This window comes from Ciconia boyciana, chromosome 5 (genome assembly GCF_034638445.1).
Source record: "Ciconia boyciana chromosome 5, ASM3463844v1, whole genome shotgun sequence".
Lineage (NCBI taxonomy): Eukaryota > Metazoa > Chordata > Aves > Ciconiiformes > Ciconiidae > Ciconia > Ciconia boyciana.
Window position 1 is genome coordinate 80,890,440 of NC_132938.1, and position 20,797 is coordinate 80,911,236.

General features: G+C 37.5%; 1 protein-coding gene across 1 annotated transcript in view; it reads right to left on the reverse strand.

The window, feature by feature from the left end:
* The window catches only part of LOC140651599 (uncharacterized), a 268,878-nt gene that overhangs the window by 9,538 nt on the left and 238,543 nt on the right, over positions 1–20,797 (reverse strand). The window contains exon 5 of the mRNA XM_072861238.1: positions 18,470–18,629. Within this exon, the coding sequence (XP_072717339.1) occupies positions 18,470–18,629 (160 nt within the window). The remainder of the gene's footprint in view (positions 1–18,469; positions 18,630–20,797) is intronic.

The window sequence follows — 20,797 nt, forward strand, 5'->3', positions numbered from 1 at the left end:
CTTGCAGCTAGTTTAGTCACACAGGTATAACAAGACAAGGAAATAGGCCCTTGGAGCAGAAATAGCACATATGCTTTTATCAGATGGCAAAGAAGAAGAAAACTTCATGTGAAAAATCCCATGAAACAATGCTATCACTATATCACTTTGCTTTGTAACCAATATCTTACTCAACTTCTAATTTTACAGGTAAATTGAAATTAATCCTTGCTGCAAAGAGACCTTCGCTACCTTTTTGCTTTACAGACTTGCTCTTTTTTTGCTCCTTCGCAAACAATAAATGCGTAGGTATTAGATCCATGCAGAAGAGATCAAATAAGGCCCGCTGTATTCCTCCAAACTGACTTGGAAAACTGCTGAGAACTGGATACAGAATGGCTGAACAAATTTCAATGACGAAAAAAATGTTAACTGTTCTTTGTATTGTTATTACTAAAATTTACTGTTCTGCGATAATTTAAGAATGAAAAGATCAGATCAGAACAAGGACATCAGAGTTTAAAAATGCAAAGTAATCTTCAACAGAATTAAAAACTGCAATTAAATAAAGTTGCTCAGTGATATACACTCTGCCCCTCAGTGATCTTTTGGAAATATGCCAAGTTATGGTTCAATTTGTCATTTAGAAACTCTGCTATACACTTACTTAGCTTACATCGTTTAAAAAAATAAATGCAATGAGCTAGAGTAATCCACTAGTTGTGGTTTCAAAACCCTGACTAGTTTCAAAATCTCGCTAGAAACTTGTGTGATAGTCTACAAAGACTCCACCTGAAGCACTAAGTACAAGAAATTGAACCGATGAGAGTCTTCAGCAGGTCATTGAGGTCATGGTTTAGACATCAGTTGTTTCACACGTTACTCATGTCTCAGCATTATTCCTTGTTTTGCCATTACATTATGCAGAATTTTAGAATCCAATCACATAAAAAGGCTTCCTTTACTTCTAAACACAGCAGGATTAAGAGACCTAGCAGGGAAGGAAATAAAATCCCTAAATGATGCTTCCAACTTTCGGCAATCCCAAACACCCAGAATTAGCAGTTAGACCTCCAGAAATCATACTAGGGGAACGCAAACTTATTTCTGCCTCTCAGAACCAGTCCTGGCACTTCCAAGCCTTTCTCTGAATTCACAAGGACGAGAGTTTCCCATTAAAAAAATCAAGAAAAAGCATGATGTCTGTCACATCCACCTTCTCCAAATACTTAGCTTTTTTTATTACAGTTGTGAGGAAAGGTTCCATCTCTCCCTATTTTAGGCATAGATTAACTAAGAGGCAATGGGAGAAAAGACTGGCTTGCTATGGGCTAGTGCATGCTCTGCACCAAGCACATCACGTGTGATTTTGAGACATACATCATTGCTCAGGTCATACATCACTAACAAATTATTCAGTAAGATACAAAATAGGCCTAATACGAATAAATTTCCTAACCATTTCACATCCCTGCTCAAAGAAAAGTACAAATATTTACAAATTGACAATACGTTTTCCCATTTCTCAGTTTAAGCAGATGATTCATTAAGATTCATAAGTAGAGATCATTACAGATGACCATTTTCTCACTTTCAATCATGATTTCTCAGAAAAGATGGCCTATGTCAAACAGATGCAGCCTACACAGAGACTTCAAGTCCATTTAATCCTGATGAAGTTAAACAACTGAAAATTTGGATGTCAAACCAGCTGAATAGATACTGTTCCCATTATTTCTTTCAGCTATTTTATAGAAATAGTGCGGTGAACTGACAAAATTTACAGATGACCCAAATATTTTCAGGTAGCTCAAGAAAGGAAAAGATTTTTAATAAATCCATAGTGATCTAACAAGGCAGAAAACATGAGCGTATGAACAACCAAAGAATGAGCATTGCATATGAGCCACTACATATGAACAATCAATAAGCAATTATTAAAGTTAACCCGCTTAATTTAGAAGCAAATAAAAATATCAACTCAGAAAAAAATGCAAAAGACTATGAAGTCTAATATTATTTTATAGATAAAAAAGATTAGCCATTCTCTGCAGAGGAAAAAACAACTGTACCCAGAAATTGTTTCATAAACCAGCGTATCTACTGTTAAGTTATTTTACTCACTTCCCAATTTCCAATTATTTATGTCAAATTTTAGCAGTGGAACTCTGAACTTGTGCTGGCTGATCATAAATAATCTCTAATATCTGATTCCAGACAAGGATTAGTTCCATAATCATGGCAGTTTTTTGAATACCAATTCATGTCTAGACTTTTTTCTTTTTAGATCAAAACTAGAATCAAATTAACGGCTGTTTTAATTTACTCATTCTGTTCCTTGGCTCCATTCTCTTATTAAAGATGTCAACTACTATTTCAACACTTGTCAGAGAAATAGCAACCTCTTGGGAAAATATATGTAAATCTCTATGTATTTCAGGCTGACAAAGCACCAGCAAGATGAGAAGTTGTAAAGAGACTCCACTGTTCCCAGCCTTCTGGTGCTTCACCCAATATGGCATTAAAAAATTAAAAATCAACATAATTCAAAAGTATCTATTTTTGCAAAAATACAGGGTTTTCATATGATTACTTTCATAAGAATAAAAGTTGCAATTGGTGTTTCCCAAAGAGCAGGGCTCCACATGAGGGTGGCTAAAAAGACTGCCACCTTTTCCGTTTTCCTTTCAAGCAGAAAGGGCTCACCTCGCTCTCTATTAACGTTTGCCTTCCAGCGCCACGTGCTCCATGTTCTGCATGCTAAACACAGCAGTATAGATCACCTTAGCTGATCTGCTGTCAGAGAGGAACAGGGACACCCGGTCTGCACACCTTGCTTTGCTTCCCCCTTGGTCGAGGGATGTGAGTTGATATAGGCTGGGCTTAAAACCACCCAAACTAGGCTTCAAAGACCCTCCCTGAATATAGCAGGACAAGCTGTCACAAAACAGTTCCACACTCCTACGCCAGGCCCTTGGACCTGCGAGTTTTTGAAGAACTTGCTTTCTTTTGTTTTGCTTTTTTATCTATGGAAAACAGAGCCAAATTATACTTTATTATTTCCAAAATATTTTATTATTTCCAAATTATTATTTCCAGAGCCAAATTATTATATCTATGGAAAACAGAGCCAGTATATATTAGCCAAATTATTTCCACTTGTGATTTCTATAAGCAGACAACCTACATAGTAGATATGAGCACGTTACAGAATACAGCACAGAAACTCCAGAATTTTTATCATCTGTATCCTGTTCCACACTTACATAACTTTCAGCTTATTTCAACAGTACTGCTACAAATTCATTGTGCAGCTGAAGATCAAATGTTTCGCCTATTTTTAAGAGAAGATCCTCTTAATACTTCATGGTATTACATAAAATGAAGCTTGTAGACAACTGCTGGTGATGTGAATGAATAAGAGAGGGCAAAGCTAGAGACCACCTGGTACGTCCCCTATGCCCAAGTCATTCTGCTGACAGACCTACTGTGCGTGAAAAGACTGCCGTTGCTTTGCTCACCCTGTCCCCAGTAAAGGCACGGACACGTATGAAAGGGAGCGACTTTTCACGCTGTCAGAACAACTGAAGTGGTACTGCTCTTCAAGAGGCAACAACTAAACAAAGGGTCACAGGCTGTAATTGTTTTTCTGACGTATTAAAACTGTTTCTTAGCCTTTGTTCAAATTTCATATGTGTCAGGAAAGCACTTCATAATCAACGACTGCCCTGAAAACTCCATTTTGGCTTGTACTGGTATTTTCTGAACCTGAACTCTTCCTGCAGCCACTTAAGTTCATGGGAGAGTTTTGGCTGCTCCTGGGGTGCCCTTGTGGTCCGGTCCCAGGAGCTCTGGAACCCGAGACAGACTCTCAGCAGATCCTCCCTCATGTGCAGGCCTTGTTGTGTGCTGCTAAAACCACCTACTCAACAAGGCATCCTTCCTACGGCACACACATGTCCCAAATAGCTCCTTTATATTTCCAAGATAACTTCAGAGATGAGACTGACTAGGTAAAGTCTTTGAGAAATTTCAACATTTGACTGATTGATTCAAAAAATTATGACTGATAAATTTATTCTACTGAATACTCAACATTTTTCTAAGGTTTGTGAGGTGTTCCAGTAATGGGTAGGCATCTAGCCCCAACCTCCAAGTTTTGCCATGGATCTTAGCATCCATTGTGCGCAGTTCAGCATTTGACAGCCTCTGTTACACTCCCTATCTTGAAGCAATATAGCATGCTAGCAAAGAAGTCACAGAATCACAGAATCGTATAGGTTGGAAAAGACCTTTAAGATCATCGAGTCCAACCGTAAACCTAACACTACCAAGATCACCGCTACGCCATGTCCATAAGCACTTCATCCAAACATCTTTTAAATACCTCCAGGGATGGCGACTCCACCACTTCCCTGGGCAGCCTGTTCCAGTGCTTGACAACCCTTTCAGGGAAGTAAAATTTCCTAATATCCAATCTAAACCTCCCCTGGCGCAACTTGAGGCCATTTCCTCTCATCCTATCACTTGTTACCTGGGAGAAGAAACCGACCCCCACCTCTCTACGAGCTCCTTTCAGGTAGTTGTAGAGAGTGATAAGTCAAATCTCATGCTTTAAAGATTGCGAACAAAGAGGTAGCCAAGTACCAAGAGACAAAAAGGTCTGCTAGGTGTCCCATTTCAAATCCTTCTCAGAATGTCCTAAACTGAGAAAAACTGCTGTATGGATCTGCTAAGGTGAGAGAGAGAGATTTAGAAATAGTCTGGGAGTTGTTTCTGGATGAAATTTCCAAGAAGGCTTCTTAGCAGATGTCATGGTTTAGCTTCAATTGGCAACTAAGCACCACACAGCTGCTTGCTCACCCTTCCCCCACCCACCCCCCTGGTGGGATGGGGGAGACAATCTGAAGAGCAAAAGTAAGAAAACTCATGGGCTGAGATAAGAAGTTTATTAATTGAAATAATAAGAATAATAAATAATAATTAATAATAAGAATAATAATAAAGGAAAACAATGAGAGAGAGAGGAACAAAACCCAGGGAAAAACACAAAAGAACCCAAGTGATGCAACTGCTCACCACCCGCTGACCGATGCCCAGCCTGTCCACAAGCAGCGATTGCTGCTCCATGGCCAACTCCCTGCAGTTTCTATACTGGGCATGAGGCCATATGGTATAGAATTGCCCTTTGGGCAGTTGGGGTCAGCTGCCCTGGCTGTGCCCCCTCCCAGCTTCTTCTGCACCTGGCAGAGCATGGGAAGCTGAAAAGGCCTGGACTAGTGTCAGCACTACTAGCAACAACTAAACCATCAGTGTGTTATCAACGTCATTCTCATCCTAAATCCAAGCCACAGCACTATACCAGCTCCTAGGAAGAAAATTAACTCTACCCCAGCCAAAACCAGGACAGCAGAAGAAATGGGCTGTTGCAATAACTTATGGTAGCACTGCTGATCTTTTCTATAACTTAAGCAAACTGGGAAATAGTTGAGTACTGTGTCATTATTCTCCTCTTTCGCAGCAGGTGAAACCTACTCAGAGTTCACCCTCAGCACCATGCTAGATACAGCTGTGCTGAGGGGAAAGGAACCGTACCGCAGCAGGTTGGCAGAGCTGATGCTCTGACGAGAGACCTTTCTGCCCCACACTACTATGTTTGAACACCAGAAGTAAATCTGGGCATACCTTGAGGATTGCTATGTCTCTACAGGGATTTCCTTTCATGGGAAAAAAGAACAGCTGGAAGTATTAAAGATGAGGGAGAATATATAAAGTCTTCACCAGCAACCTGGGCTGAAGGATGAAAGAGCTGTGTAATTCAGAAGATGTGATGTTTCCTTCAGGCAAAGTCAGCAGCTCCTCGGAGGGCAGGTGTAGGCAGCTTTCCCTCCTTAGAGTCACCAAAGCAATGAAAGAATATCAATATATCAAAGAAAGAACAGCTGAGTTAGAGTGTCTGCTTTAATTCTCTTTCCTAGGTTTATGACCATATCTTTGCCTAAAAGCATTAGCATTATGGTGCTGAATTTCCTAGGTTTGTATTTTTTCTTATTGCCCCTTTTTTTCGTGTTTTGTTTTTTCTTTTTTTCCTTTTTTAAAGGAAAGGAAACGTGCCCTGGAAGATTTAAACAAGAAATTTCAATGCTCTTAACATGTAAATTTGTAGCTGAAAAAAACTAATGGAATGTGGTAATAAAAAAATGGTACGTTATGTATTTCCTTCCTACTTTTTTTGGCTAGTGTGTATTAGCAACTCCATTGAAATGAGTGGAGCGCTCAGTGGCTGACAGAATCAGAATGCAATTTCAGATATGGTGTATGGCACCATGGTGAATTACTGAAATTTTCATATTCATGTTTTATTTTTCTCAGAAAATATCCATGACTTAAAAAAAATTTATATTTTAAAGTCTTCTACTGAGATGTCAAGAATGCAACCTTTATTTTCAGTACTGCTATATTAGCCATACAGATGGCGTTATGACAGCAGTCCCACTAGATACATGTGCTTACCAAAAAGCAAACCAATATGATACGGCATGCGGCAAATAGCTAATGTGAAAATACCTTGAACAATTTGTAAATTTTCAATAAACTATATTCCCAAGTTTAATGCTCATTCTAAAAAGAAACCTAAGTTTGTTTATTTTTTAATTTACCTTGAAGTCTGCACACAGATCAATTGTTCACAGAACAATTTCCTTTACAAGGACATTCTGCCCAGTTCCCAGCAACAGCAGATTTATGTCAAAGGCTGCCAACAGATGATGTCATTGAAGGAACAAATTTATATTTATCGGAAAACGAAACAATCTTGCAAACATCTTTACATTTAATCGCAGAAGTCCTATTCTCCTGCCTATGTTCCAAACACCCATGAGGATTAAGAGCATTATAAGAAGAAACACTTTGCCCAAACAAATTATTCTGTTAAAAACATAGAAGAACACCAGATGTTCAAAAAGAATTGTGTATAGATTTAAGAATCAAAAAAGGATGATGAATATGGACCATGAAATAAAGCATTAAGTAATGTGATGAGCATCTGTTGAGTAATAAATCTAGCCTTTGTATGGTTCTCTTTACAAAGTGAATTTAATGGGAAAGTTTTCCAGCCTGATGAAAATGTTGTCAAGTCAGAGAAAATATTGGTCATTTTAAGAATGGTATTTAATCTGTTAATACAAATAATCACATACCAATAAATAAAAATTATTTATCTATGAAATAGAAGTCTTGCACTTTTACCAATTGATAAAAAAATTGCTGCTTTTATTTGTATGTAATCCAGATGGGGAGCCATAATTGACCCACCTCATGAGAAAACTAGGAAAACTAAGGCTAACCATTATGCTTTAGTATCAATGTGTGTGCGGAAACAACTGCTATAGTTTAAGATTATGTACAGCCCTTTTCCAGATTCTCTACTTTTTAAGCAACATTTGAAATAATGAAATCAGGGTTGGTTTCTGAGGGAAGATAAGTATTTGTTGAGAGACTAAGAAAGGTGCCCTGCAATCTCCAAACTAAGAGTAAAAAGGAGAAGGAAGAGGAGACCTTTTCTTCCATGCTGTAAAGTTGTTGTGAACTTCTTCCAAAGACATTTGCAACTAAAACAGCTGGGCTGGGGAGCACAAATTTTGCATGAAGGGACTCCTCACTGAGAGCTAATTGCCTTTGAACAGTCTTGTGAACTTTTCATTGGCTTATGCAGAGACAGAACCCTTGAAAGACTCTATGCCACATGTGCACAGAGTGTTTTCGTCACAGGATTTTCCACTGAGCGTGTAACATGTACAGCTAGGGCAGGGCATACTTGCATCACTGCAGGGACCTAGGCTCAGGCCCAGAAAACTTTGTGAATGACAAATGTGACCTCCTCAGCATTTTAGAAGATGTTTATTTCAGTATAAGGCAAATGAGTTTTGGATAGGGAAGAATTAAAATCCGATTGTCTCATCTTGGAAAGGAAGCAAACTCTGTGCTTCTTCCTCAGTTCACCACATAACTTCTCACAAGGAAAGCAGAACCATATGGCACATGCTATTTTAATTGTCTTGCATATTAAATAGGGAATAGCTAATACTTCCATTTGTTCCCTTTTTTTTTTTTTTTTTTTTTTGGTTATGAAAAGTAGAGTCAAAATAGTCTGGGAAGCTATAGAAATATTGTGTTAATTTTAGCCAAAGTGCCCTCTTTTAAGTATAGTGACAGCCAAAATTTGCCCTGGCAGGCTTTGCTGTATGATGGTATGGCTTCACTAGGGATGATGGAAAGCGCCCCAACCAACCTGCCTGATTAGCCAGCTGGACTCTACACATACTGTTTCAGAGTAAGGGAATTCAACTTGAGTCCAAGATGAATTCAACCCCTGCATGAAAAGCAACACATCTGTTCTTTAAGATTCACATCAAAGAGAAAGCAACCACAAATGCCTTTTGAAATAACACTTATTTTCTTGCTGTGTGTTTTATCAGTGGCCTGGTTTCAGGTTTGAAGTGGGAACTTATTTGCCTAATTGTTCTGGCCAGCTCTGGGTATGTGTGGAAGCTGGCTGCTGTGGAGAATTTCAGGTGAACACCAGAATCCCTGCTTTTGTATCTGGCTTCAAGTGGTTGTGCTTTATTCCATCCCTGCCTGCCTAAATGTATACGAGTTCCATTCTAAAAGCAAAATCACAGTCTATATTTCCATATTGTTACTTTAGAATAGCTTTTATCTCCAAATGGTTATACTATGAAGTGAGTCTGCAAGCAACAATGCCTGAGAAGTGTAGGTATTCAGTTCCTCTCAGTATCTGTAAGTCATTGCTCAAGTTTTATTAAACCTTTGGTCTGAGCAAACTCTTCCATCCTTACCTTTTATTTTAATGACTGATTAGAATTTCTAACTTAATTACACCAGAATGTGTTGCTGCTCGTCTTTCACCTTCTCCCCTTTGGATGCTCATTCATTATTTATTTAACTTCCCACTTTCTTATTAATTTTTATCTATGCTCTGCAGGTGAATAGATGAGTTTGTTCATCTCTCACTGAATTGTAGATCACCAGCTGTTACATTGCTTGTAACAGTTGCACTAGATTGGGAAAATAATTTTTCATTATTTCTTAGCTTTTGGAAAATATCCACATCATGTAAACGCCTCAGCATCTTGACATAAAAACCATAATCTCTACAAATACAGAATTAAGCTGCAGTATTGTTCTAGGTCAGGCCTCACATATTTTTTATTAATCAGCAACACAGAAATATATGTATCTGCTACACTCATGGAATAACAGTTATATTTTCTGCCCTACCAAATCTAATTTTCCTTAAAAAAAAAAAAAAAAAAAAAAGTGGAAGATTCAGCACGCTATGTGCAGCGTACAGCAGGACAGGCAAAAAATTTTCTGCTGCCACTGGCAAGTATAAAATTATTACTCTTTTTTTTAATGAGTACTACAGTGCTGATAACCAAAAGTGCTGATTATCAGGGTTTTATCTTGCCTGAGCACAATACTGGAGTTCCCCGTCCCTGCTAAGAGCAGTAGCGTCTTTGCAGAGCCAACTCTGCAAGGCAATGGCCCTCAGGCTTTCACGAGATTGTACCCAAGTGAGAAGGGAAAGTGTTTCATTCAATGAAGGCAGAACACCATTTAAAAAAATTATCCATTGCATCTTACACTTTAGGATGCAGTGTCATCAGGCTTGAAGGTATTCTTTATAGTATCTGAAATATTTAATTGAGGAATGAAAAACATATTTTGGTAGAAACATTCTCTGAAATGAAAACTTACCAGAATACACCATTTTGAAAACAGATACACAATTGTTTTTCACTCTTAGATTAACTCAGAAGTCCAGATTCATCAGATTTTCCCTTTCTCCTCTCTACCAACTATCATCTTTTCTTTGTATGCTTTATCTACTTCAGCCATGGTAACAAGAGCAGAAGCATATTCCTAGAAGATGCAATATTTAAACTTACATCCTCCTAGAAATGTTTTAGCTCAGTTACAGGTCTGCTAGCACAAATGATTAAGCTTCAGAGTATTCTCATACGTGAACAGGGTGCTGCAAAAAATGGCATTGCCTCCTTTAAAAAATCAATTATATTTAAATGAAGCAGATCAACGTATATTTTAATCTAAAAATATTCCATTATTCTATATGCAGCCACAACATTATACAGCATTTCTGGGGGAAAAAAAAATTTAAATCCATAACAAAACACAAAATCATCTAAGATTTTGCTACAATAGTGAAGAGGTCATGTACCAAGAACTCTTTGCCGAAGCTTGAAGTAATTATCTTCAGAGGTTTAGGAAAAATTGTTTAGTACTATATCTGTCATACTACACCATTAATATTTCCTCCTTTTATGCTTACTACAATGTAACTAAGGGAGTGATTGTAAACTGTTTTGAACCAATTTGCTGTGATAAATTTAGCAAAGAAAGCAAGTGAACGCCTTTCATTTATCCACACTCCAATGAAAAAAGTCTAAAGAATAGAAACTCTTCTAAAACATGACTTACCTGAATGACTAAACCAAAATTAAAATATTCAGCCAAATACTCTGAAACACAATAGCATGTGGAAAGAGATGGGGATCCAGTCCATAGTGGACTTACAGTTGCCTATAGAACTCTTGCACGACCAGAACACAATGAGGTTGCTACCTCTTGAAGGCAAATATGTAATTTTGAAGTAAAAGCTCCTGTTTCAGAACTGTATAGAGAAGATAAAACTGCAGTGAAAATTTAGATTTGAGTGCAAACTCTCTCAACTATTTCCTTTTCCTTTCTTTCCTAGAACCATTTCAGATCCAGCTTTAGACATCTTTATGCCTTTTTAGAGTACTTTCAAACAAAATCATTGTTTTGATTTTAATTTTTTTACAAAGTACTTTACAAGTGAAAGGGGGAAAATACTGGTCAATTAATACTGTGTCTCTACATTTCCAGAAAAATACTGAATTAAGTCTTAAAAAGCTAATGAAATTTTCCTAGAGGGATGTTGCTCTTTACAAGGTTCACATGGATGGCCCACCTTTAACATGTATTAATATTGTTTTTATGTTTTATTGTATGTATATATGTATATGTATAATATGCATAATTAAATAGTATTTATATGTAATATTGTATTTGATATGTTTTAATATGTATTAATATAAATGTATTAATACATTTAATATGTATTAAAGTGATTTGAATAAAATTATTCTTTTTCAAAACATTGCTTCATCTTAAGAGAGTGTAAATATTACATTATTTGGAAATATATTTCCTGTTATTCTTGCTGGGCCCCAAAGATGTAAATCTTGCACAGAGATGGTAAGCTGTTTGTGTGGGTAGAGGCTGGGTCCAGCCTCACTGCGTAAAGCTCCATGGGAGCTGAAACCGTTTGCTGTCTGAACGCTTGAGATCACGAAATTTAGGAATAGGCTGTGTCATAGGGGAGCCCCTGAAGGGCTGAAATCCGGGAGAAACGCTCTCTGCAGAGCTGTGTCTTCAGGCTCCCCCGGCTCTGTGAGCAGGGAGCTCTGAAGGCAAGCTATCTGGGGCTATCTTCCAGCCCCCCTGTTAAACTGTGAAATCTCCACTTTGACACTACCAGGCCTGAGTTTCTTGTTATCCAGGTTAATAATGTTTCAAGGATTTGCTCGTTGTGCTGATTCATTGTGCGTGAAAAGATAAAGGTTGGTTCATTTTGGTCTTTTAAAGAAAGGCTTCTTATCATAGATTTTTATAGTGAAATTAGATTCTGTTCACACAGGGACCTAAAAACTGAACTTCTATTTATGTATTCTAGCATAATTAGGCAGTTTAAAATGTCAGGTGCTGTAGATGTTAATTCTCAAATCATACACAGAGACACACAGTAGAGTTCTCCAAGTGCCGCTTAGGGCAGGCATGGTCCACATTTATTAATCCTTTTCTCCCTCAAACAAGAGTTTCATCATAATTTCCGTTGTTAAAATTTGGTATAAATCAAATGAAGGAAAGTTAGAGTCTCTTTGTTTACAAGAACAGAGGAACAAAAAAAACTATTGGCAACTTTTAGAGCTAGAGCTCTGAATGCACATTTATAGTATTCATGAATAAACAGAAGAATCATTTTACTGAATATTAATATTCACAAGAGTGGGGCTAAACAACATCAAATTCTTCCTACTGACTACTGCCTTCATCTAGAAGATTAATTAAATTAGGTTCTATAAGGGCAGTGATTTCTTTTCAGAAGTCATTTGTAAAGGAATGGTCTCTTTATCCAAATGTTATCTTTCAGCAATAAATTCTGTAGCGTTACTGCAGGCAACACTACTCATATTAAATTAATGGATTTGAGAGCCTGATACTTCTTAACGAGCTTAATACACAGGGAAATTATTTAAGTCAAGATTTTTGTTTAATATTAAAATATGCTGATTTCTGTTGGAAAATGAAGATGGTAAAGTTCTTGAACCGGAAAAAATTTATAGATTCTCTACACTATATTCCACAATGAGAAAAAGGCTGATAAGTAATGTTTCATAGAAAAATATTAATTTATTACATGAGATACTTCATCATGTTTTGAGCAAGTTCCTGGACAGGAGTCAAATGCCCTCAGGCTGATGGATGAATTGAACCCAAGTTTCATATTTCTTAAACAAGCATAAATATCAGTGCTGACCTTACAGATAACAGTGCAGTGGCACTACCACCTTATTTTGGTTTGGTAAGAAAAAAATTTGCTTATGTGATTTAAAGAATGAGTGTTTCAAGCCATGCAGCAAATATTTTTTAACTTTTTTTTTTTCTTTTACTTAATTTGTGTTTTAATCAAATGCTTTATTAGAACCATGTTCTCAAATTAACCTTATCCATAGATGTTTTCTTAAATTGAAATGTAACTTTTCACATTCTCACTCCAAATGCTGACCTGCTTCTTCCTACCCTCCTCCTCTTCCTCTCCTCCAGTTATTTGTTCATCCCTACTCAGGACAGGGCAACTGTCAGGGTCCAGGAACCAATCTTCAGGTAAGTCAATGCCCAAATTACCAGGTGATAAGCTTCACAAAAACTTTCCTCCTTACACAAATTAAGAAACTTTTAAAGCCTCTGAAAACATCCATTACTTGGGAAAACCATTTCTTGTCCTCTTTTCATATAAGTGCAGAGATGAAACCTTTCTACCTCCTAAGCTAAGGATTACCTTAGGAGAACATCATCTGTGGGGCTTAGACCCTTCAGTAATAATGGAAAGGTAATTTGGTCCTTCTAATACTGATGAAAACTTCCAGTAAAGAGAGGAAATGATTTACATATAGCTAGACTGACAAATTTCTGTGCCTCCAAAATGTTATTGCTTTTATGTCATCTTGAACTCGTACAGCTCCAGCAGTTATTCCTTCTCCCTGCAAAGATCAAACAAGTTGGTCTGCCTCAACTCATTTACTATTTTAGGTTGTGAGGCTTTAGCATCTTTAATCCTTGTATTAGTATACATGGAAAGACAACCTATAACATGCTCCATTTCAAGATTAAATAATTTCCAAAATCTTTAAGTAACCCAAATAACACGTCTCAATCTAATAATTGCTTCTAGTTTACAATTCTACTCCAGTACACACCCAAGTAATATGTAATGTTTTTTTCTAACATTGTAACTTTATCAGAGAGTGAATCTAGGTCAGCGGGCAAATGGCAGAACACGAAATGGCTCTTCCAGGGTGATTTTTTTTCTTTTTTCCTACTCGAGTTATCCCTCCTGTTCAGACTCCCAGGGAGGACCACATCTAAACGTCCACAGCTAGCTCTTCTGCCATCAAAGCACCTTGTCCCACAGGACTGCGCTTATTTTTGCTCTCCTTTTTACCTTGCCTTTTTAGTGAGGCAAAACTCTCAAGGAATGGACTTTCTCTTACCAGATGTGGCCAGAAACTAAAATAAGGCCTTGAACTCAGTTTTACATCTCTAGATCACATTGGAGTGAGCCGCTATCTCCTACTGCACGTGGGCTTACAGTGGTTTTAAAGATCCCTAAACAAGCCAACCCGTGTAACATTTCCTTCATACATCTGAATGGAGAGAGGATGATCAGGTTATCATGGCTGAATTCATGCTCATTAAGAATAAAACTTCAAAACTATGAGCTTCATCTCACTAAAGCAAATCCTAATTTATACTGGCCCCTGAGCACTTCATGTTATCTCTCTCTCTTTTTTTTTATTTTTTTAAATAATGCCAAAAAGATTTCTGAGTTAGGTCCAGCACCCCAATGCTGGAGCTTTAGTAACTATTTAAAATGGTTGGTTTTCTAGAATTTTCCTAATACTAATTTCATCTGCAATTATTATGAAGCAGCCATGATGTGCAATGATACCAAAAATAAATTAAAAATAGTGCCATAAATACATAGATATACCAGTAATTACTTTTATTTTAATAGCAGCTTCCAGTATCTATCATTCTCCCCAGCAGTACTGACTTTTCAGCACCGTGTACGAAGCAACCTTTCTTAATGCTTTTCTTAATCACACTGGTACCAAAGATTACAATATGAAACTACTTTGTTTGAGGCATTACATATTCATTTCGGTTAGTGGGGAAAGAGATGGAGAGCTAAAGCTAAAATCCTACTTAATTCTTGGAACGCCAGCATTTTTATTCATTTCTGTGACATTATGATGTGCCATTTGTAGTTGAAATGCATTTCATAAATTATTTTTTTCAAATTAATATCTCTATGTTTGCAAAACAGCTTACTGGAAATACACATTGGTTGTATTTTGTTTGCTAATCTGTTGTAACATACGTTTACCTAATTAAAAAGAAAGCTTTAAGTATCTAACGATGAAGATATTGGACACATTTATAAACCTTCAAAATCTGATTATATAGAGAAAAGATATTCTACTTTTGCTTCGTATTTTGCCACTCCCCTGATGTGAGTCTAATGCTCAAACTTTTTGCGAACCGAATTCTAGGCTTAAGTATTCCTTTCAAGTCAAATTAACACAGCTAAGTTTATTGATATAAATAGATCATATTTTTCCTGTGAGAATTTATCTCAGACTAATGTTGTGTTCTATTATAGATAATTAAAGTGGCTTTAAAATATCATTTATATTAAGGGAAAAGTTAATTTACTGTGAATTTTTAACTAAGGGTCACATTCAATATTACTTATATAAATATGCTAATGGATTGAAAACTAATTTCTGTTAAAAAAACCCAACATATCTTCTTCTTATTAGGATTCAAAGTCTAATGAAAAGACTACAAACCCAAGACAATAAGCCAAGATACAAGATTTGTTGTGGAACTATGAAATTTGACAGCTGGAATGTTTTGATGTGCTAGCTTTTTAGCACTGCTTTTATTTTATTTTTTTTTTAGATGCAAGTTATATTTCCATTTCCTAGTTTCTGTTATTCCTTAGTATTAACAAAAGCTTACCAGCACTTTGGAACAATTCAAAAATAAAGATTTTGAACTTCCGAAAAACCCCAACACATTTCCAAAGTATATCTTCCAAAAAAATAATACTTTTGGCAGAGGCTCCATACTAACATTATAAATTATGAATTTCTGCAAAAGCAGTTTACTTAAGTGTTATCTACTTGTCGCAGTCTTTAGTAGCAATACCATTGATGTTTGTTACAGGGAAAAACTGCTCATTTAATGTAGTTTAAACCAAATCAGTATTGAAGCGGTTTATTGATTTACTAATGACTTGTAATTAACCTACATTCAGGATCAATATCAGTCATACTACGTACACACCCCAACACTAGACACTTGTGAAATGTTGATAAACACCCACACATTTCTAAGCACCTTCTACAGCTAATCCCAAGAGGTTGTAGCCAAACATCCCGTACCTGCGGGCTGGTGAGATGGACCCACGAAGTCCCACATGCACAGCTCAGGTGTGGGTCCCAACCCACCACACAGTGGGTGTCCCACGGGGGGTTGCCCTGCCTGACCCCCACCGAGGTCACGGTACAGGTGGGGTGATGCCTCACGGTCTTGAGCCAGGTTTTGACCGCTGCCATTTCCACTCCAGGGAAATTTTCCTGCTGTATTTAGACTTTAAAAATGATCCAAAGTGTAGGATGGCAAATATCAGAATGAATAGGTGTATTTGAACCAGAGCAAAATTAACGTCGTTGATCATGAATGCTACGGATTTCATTTTAATATCTCAGCAGAGACACTTTTGAAGTCATGTCCCAGCAAAGGTGCTGAATCACATTCCTTCGTAGCAAGGCAGGATTGCAGGAAAAAATTTCTGTTGCTCTAGGTTTTCTGTGTAGGTCTGTCCTGTACAAGATTTTTATAGTTTTCTGTACACAAATAAATTACACTGATTTGGCTACAGCATCATAATAATTACTAAGACGGACATGTACACAGGGAGAAATAAGAAATGGTAGCAGTGATCAGAAAATCTGCCAAGGGTGACAGAGGGTGACAAAAACCAAGCCACAACTTAAACCAGAGCCCCTTCTTTAACCTCTGGAAATGCTCTTCACTCCATCTTTCCAAGAAGCTCATTAGATATAAGAATATTTTTTTTTCTTTGGCTTAAACACATCTTCTATTCATTTCCACTGTTCACAATGTAAATGTGGCTTATGATATATAACACAGTTTCAGTATTTGGTGTTATTTGATCTTTTAGCCCTCCCAGAAATGTGTGCCTATATGGATCGTATCTTTATTTGGATATAGTCAAAAAAACCTCCAAAAATGTTCAGAACCAGACTTGTCAAACCATAAAATGACATTTCTCAATAATCTGAACAAATTTAAACTTCATAAGTTTAAAAAAAATAAGCTGTAATATTCAATATAGGTATTCTCCCCAATTCTTATGGTAAATGAAACATTTTTTACTTACTATAAGCTACATGGAAACCTACTGCTTGAGTTTTCTGGAGTCTTTGCAGACCACAGCTGTCAAAGTCACTTGGAAAGCACAGCAGATTTTCAACACATTCAAGATAATCTAAAAGTTGTCAGTTATTGAGTGGTAACGCTGCTAAGTGGAAAAACTGTCTGATTAGCGCTTGATACAAAATCATTCCCAGCATCCTATCAATTAGCATTTGTGCTGCTGTCACTGACTCTTGCATATATTTTGTTTGACACACTGAATATTGAATACGAACAGTCTAATTTTCTACCCATCTTAAAATTTAGTAGGGAGACTTAGGTTATCTGCATGGCTCAAACCATTTCTTGACTACTTTTTCATGAGATCTAATGATACTTGATACACTTTCTTTAAAAAATATTTTATGCTAAGAAACAAATCATTTTCTACTCCTGCTTGGCAATGTTCTCATCAATGTGACATTTATTTGTATTTTGGAGGAAAAATTATCAAGCAAAGCTGTTAGAATGAAACAAAACAGGAGCTAAAAATGACTGACTGATCACATTTTCCTCTCTCATCACTTAGGAAAGCAACGGCATCAGCCTGCACAGGCTTGTGGTGTGTTTCTCTGCAGATTGCAAGATCCTGCTTTTCCTTTTTAGAGGAGAATTATAACTCAGCACTGTTGTTTCTAAATTGTTTTGAAAATATCAAATTTCAAGAACAGAATTTGGCCCTGATTTAAAATATAAGCCATAAAACACAAGGCAGGATGTCATACAGTCACATATACTAAACTATTATCAGTTTTATTTATGGACTACATTAGGATTTCATTCTGGATATGTCCATAGAAGGACATAAGATACCTAATTATTTCTCAGGCTAAATAAGGAAATAAAAAATATCACTTGCAACTAAGTTCAGCATTGTGGCCAGTGGTAGGCAGGGCAGGAATACCTCAATAGCATGGACGGGGAGAGAGTTGGGACTTGCTAGCTAGCCATAATTTTTATTCTATTTTTTTTGTCTGTTGTCTTTAACAGTGTTGATTCTGAATTAAGTATATTTAATAATTACTATGTTAGTTTAGTTCAGAAAATTGCCAATGCCAGAAGATAAGTAAACTGAGACCCTGAAAGAACTGTGAGCCCCAAGTACCACAATGTCCTCTCCTCAGATGGCTCTGCCCCTCTGAAACTCAAACTCTGGAGTCAGCACCCAGGTTCACTCCAGTCAATGAGAGGAACAGCTGGCTAAGAAATACATGCAAAATCAGATCTCTCTCTGGGAGACACATCAAGTTTGACAATAGAAAATATTAAGTACAGGGGAAAAGAGCACCTAAAATCCTCCCTATGTCTGAGTAAAGGCATGTGAATTAGACATCAGCTGCTTCCACGAGGCATATAACCAAAGAGGCATTCAGATGGAAACATGCAAGTACCTACTTGGAGAAACCCCGATTCTTTGCCCTCCCTACAGATGCCCCAACACACAAGTCCCCACTCTCATCACCAGTTCACAGAGGCCACTTTGAGGGCCCAGAGCAGCTAGAACACAAGATTCAGAGACCAGAGGAAAAATAAAAAGGTGACTGTGACTCTATTTGCCAATAGTAAAAGCACTTACCCCGTGTCCGAGTCCTGTTTCGATCCTTGCAGTGCTCGTTCTTCTCCTTTTAAAGATTTCTAAAATAGAGCACGTGAAGGGTTCCCCACAGCACTGTCCTCTTCTGCTCAGCACGGGGTTTCTGGATGACCCTTCCATCACCGACTCTGGGGACAGGTGGCTGTAAATTAGATATTTCCAAGCTCAGATCCCTTGTTACACCTAGACCTTAATTCCTGGACAGGGACCGAGCTTACAGAGGAGATGAACCCTCCAGGCCAGCTACATGAAAGTAAAACAGTTGGTGTCTCCAGGTTTACCCAGCCTTACCTCCAACATCCACTGACCGTCTGCCATGTTGACCTGGATGGATATTTGCAGCTAACCCAAAATGAGCCTGAAGATTATTTCCACTGTTTGAGTAAGGCCTACTTTTATCCCAGTGTTTATGATAACACAAAAGTTTGCACTGGACTGGCAAACACCAAAACAAACACCACTTATAACTAGAGATAGTTTTTTCCTTGCCTACCCTTCTTTCAGCTCATTTTTGCCCCAAACAGAGACAGCTCACTACGCCTCCAAATTCCAGTTAAGGATGACCACCCAATACAGCAGCCAGGGCTTGTAACAGAATAGCTGTGTACTGTATCCTAAAACCTGACACCAACCAGGCACACCACTGGAAACACACATGTCTGCAAGGAAACATTTTCCTCACTTGCAAACGCTCACAAGTCCAGGCCTCATCAGTTTCTAAAAGGAGGGGCTGTGATTTTTTTTCTCATTCCTGTTCTTTCTTTGTAACAGGATTTAATTTAATCAGTCTTGCTATTGCTAGTGCTCTTTTAGCTCTACTAGTTTATCAATTTGGCCACTCTAACCTAGAGAATAAACAAAAACCTTTTAATTAAATGGTTTTAATTTCTGGATTCTATTTATTTTTCTTTTCCAACGAGTGTTGGACGAAGAGACCTCACACCAGTGCACAAGAGGTTTTGCAAGGCCTAAGAGCCGTTATGACCTAACCATGCATCACCGAGGCGATATAACTAATCAGAGTATTTTTAAAATATCTCAGGGACCAATATAATCATTTCACTGATAAACAAATTTAAAACAAGTACAACCATACAGATTTCAAATTTTCCTTTGTATTTCTTCAGCATGGGCTCTTGGTACACAGCTGCATGAGAATATTTTTTATATCCATCAGTTAAAAAGCAGGTTTCAATCTATCGGTAAACTTTCTTAGTTTCTAAGGATTACATTTAGTAACAGTGAATTTTTTCCTATATTAAAAGGCAGATCAATTGGCATTGTAAAGCACAATTGCATTGCCATTTTATTAACTGCATTAATACATGACAACCCCAAATTTTTGCTCAGGTTAAAAAGAACAGAGAATGGGTCATAACTGTAATTTGTTTTTACAAACTGCTTTAATATCTCCCAAAAGTAAATGAAAGCTGTAATTTTCCGTGTGTTCCTCTTTAAAGTCCTGGAAATGTTCACAACATCCTGAACAACGTAGCCTAGAAGCATCTGTAGTGTGTGATCTACAGAATCGGCATATGGATGAATATAGGTCACGTTAAACTTTAACTGAAAGCCGTGAATTTTTGCTCTAAAACTACTGCTTGCTGATGTTATAAGCCATACCATTTCAATAACTATTGCACTGGATCCCTGAAGCTAACAGGATGAAGACATGGCATACTGAAAATACTACACAAGTGAAAAAAGACTCAATGGTCACTTATAAGATGTAATATCATGGCCTAATAACAATAGGTGAAGGAGGAATTATATTTTTGACTATGAGTTTTTCTGAAGAGTGAGGAGGGACGATTCCAAGTCTTGGTCTCGCTGTATAGGTTGGAACTGTCTGGACATTTTCCATATACAGACTGGTACAACATGACACCTAGCAACAAGGGAGAAACTTTGGTGGGCTTTTATTTTTCCACTATAATGAGTCTGTACTTCAGATGCCTTGTTCAAATCTGCGGCGTTTTTCTGAGAAGTGTCATTGTTTGCAATTTTGACACATCGGGCGTCAGTGCTCTTAGGTTTGGTTCAGCAGCAAACGAGGCATTGGCAGCATATCAGAGCATTTTTGCTGTATTCAGAGGACGGTTGTTCCCGTTCAGACTGACAGCTTCACCCATGCTGTTTTCTCTATATTGTAATCTGTGGATTTGTACCATGTTTCTCACGGCATTTGAAGGGTGGTCAAGGTGCTCAGGTATTCCAGATAAATCAGTCAAAGGGCATTGGCTACTAAATCTAGGCTGCCACCCATGCATCACACAGCGTGTGTTGCGATGCCATTATCTAGAAGCTGTT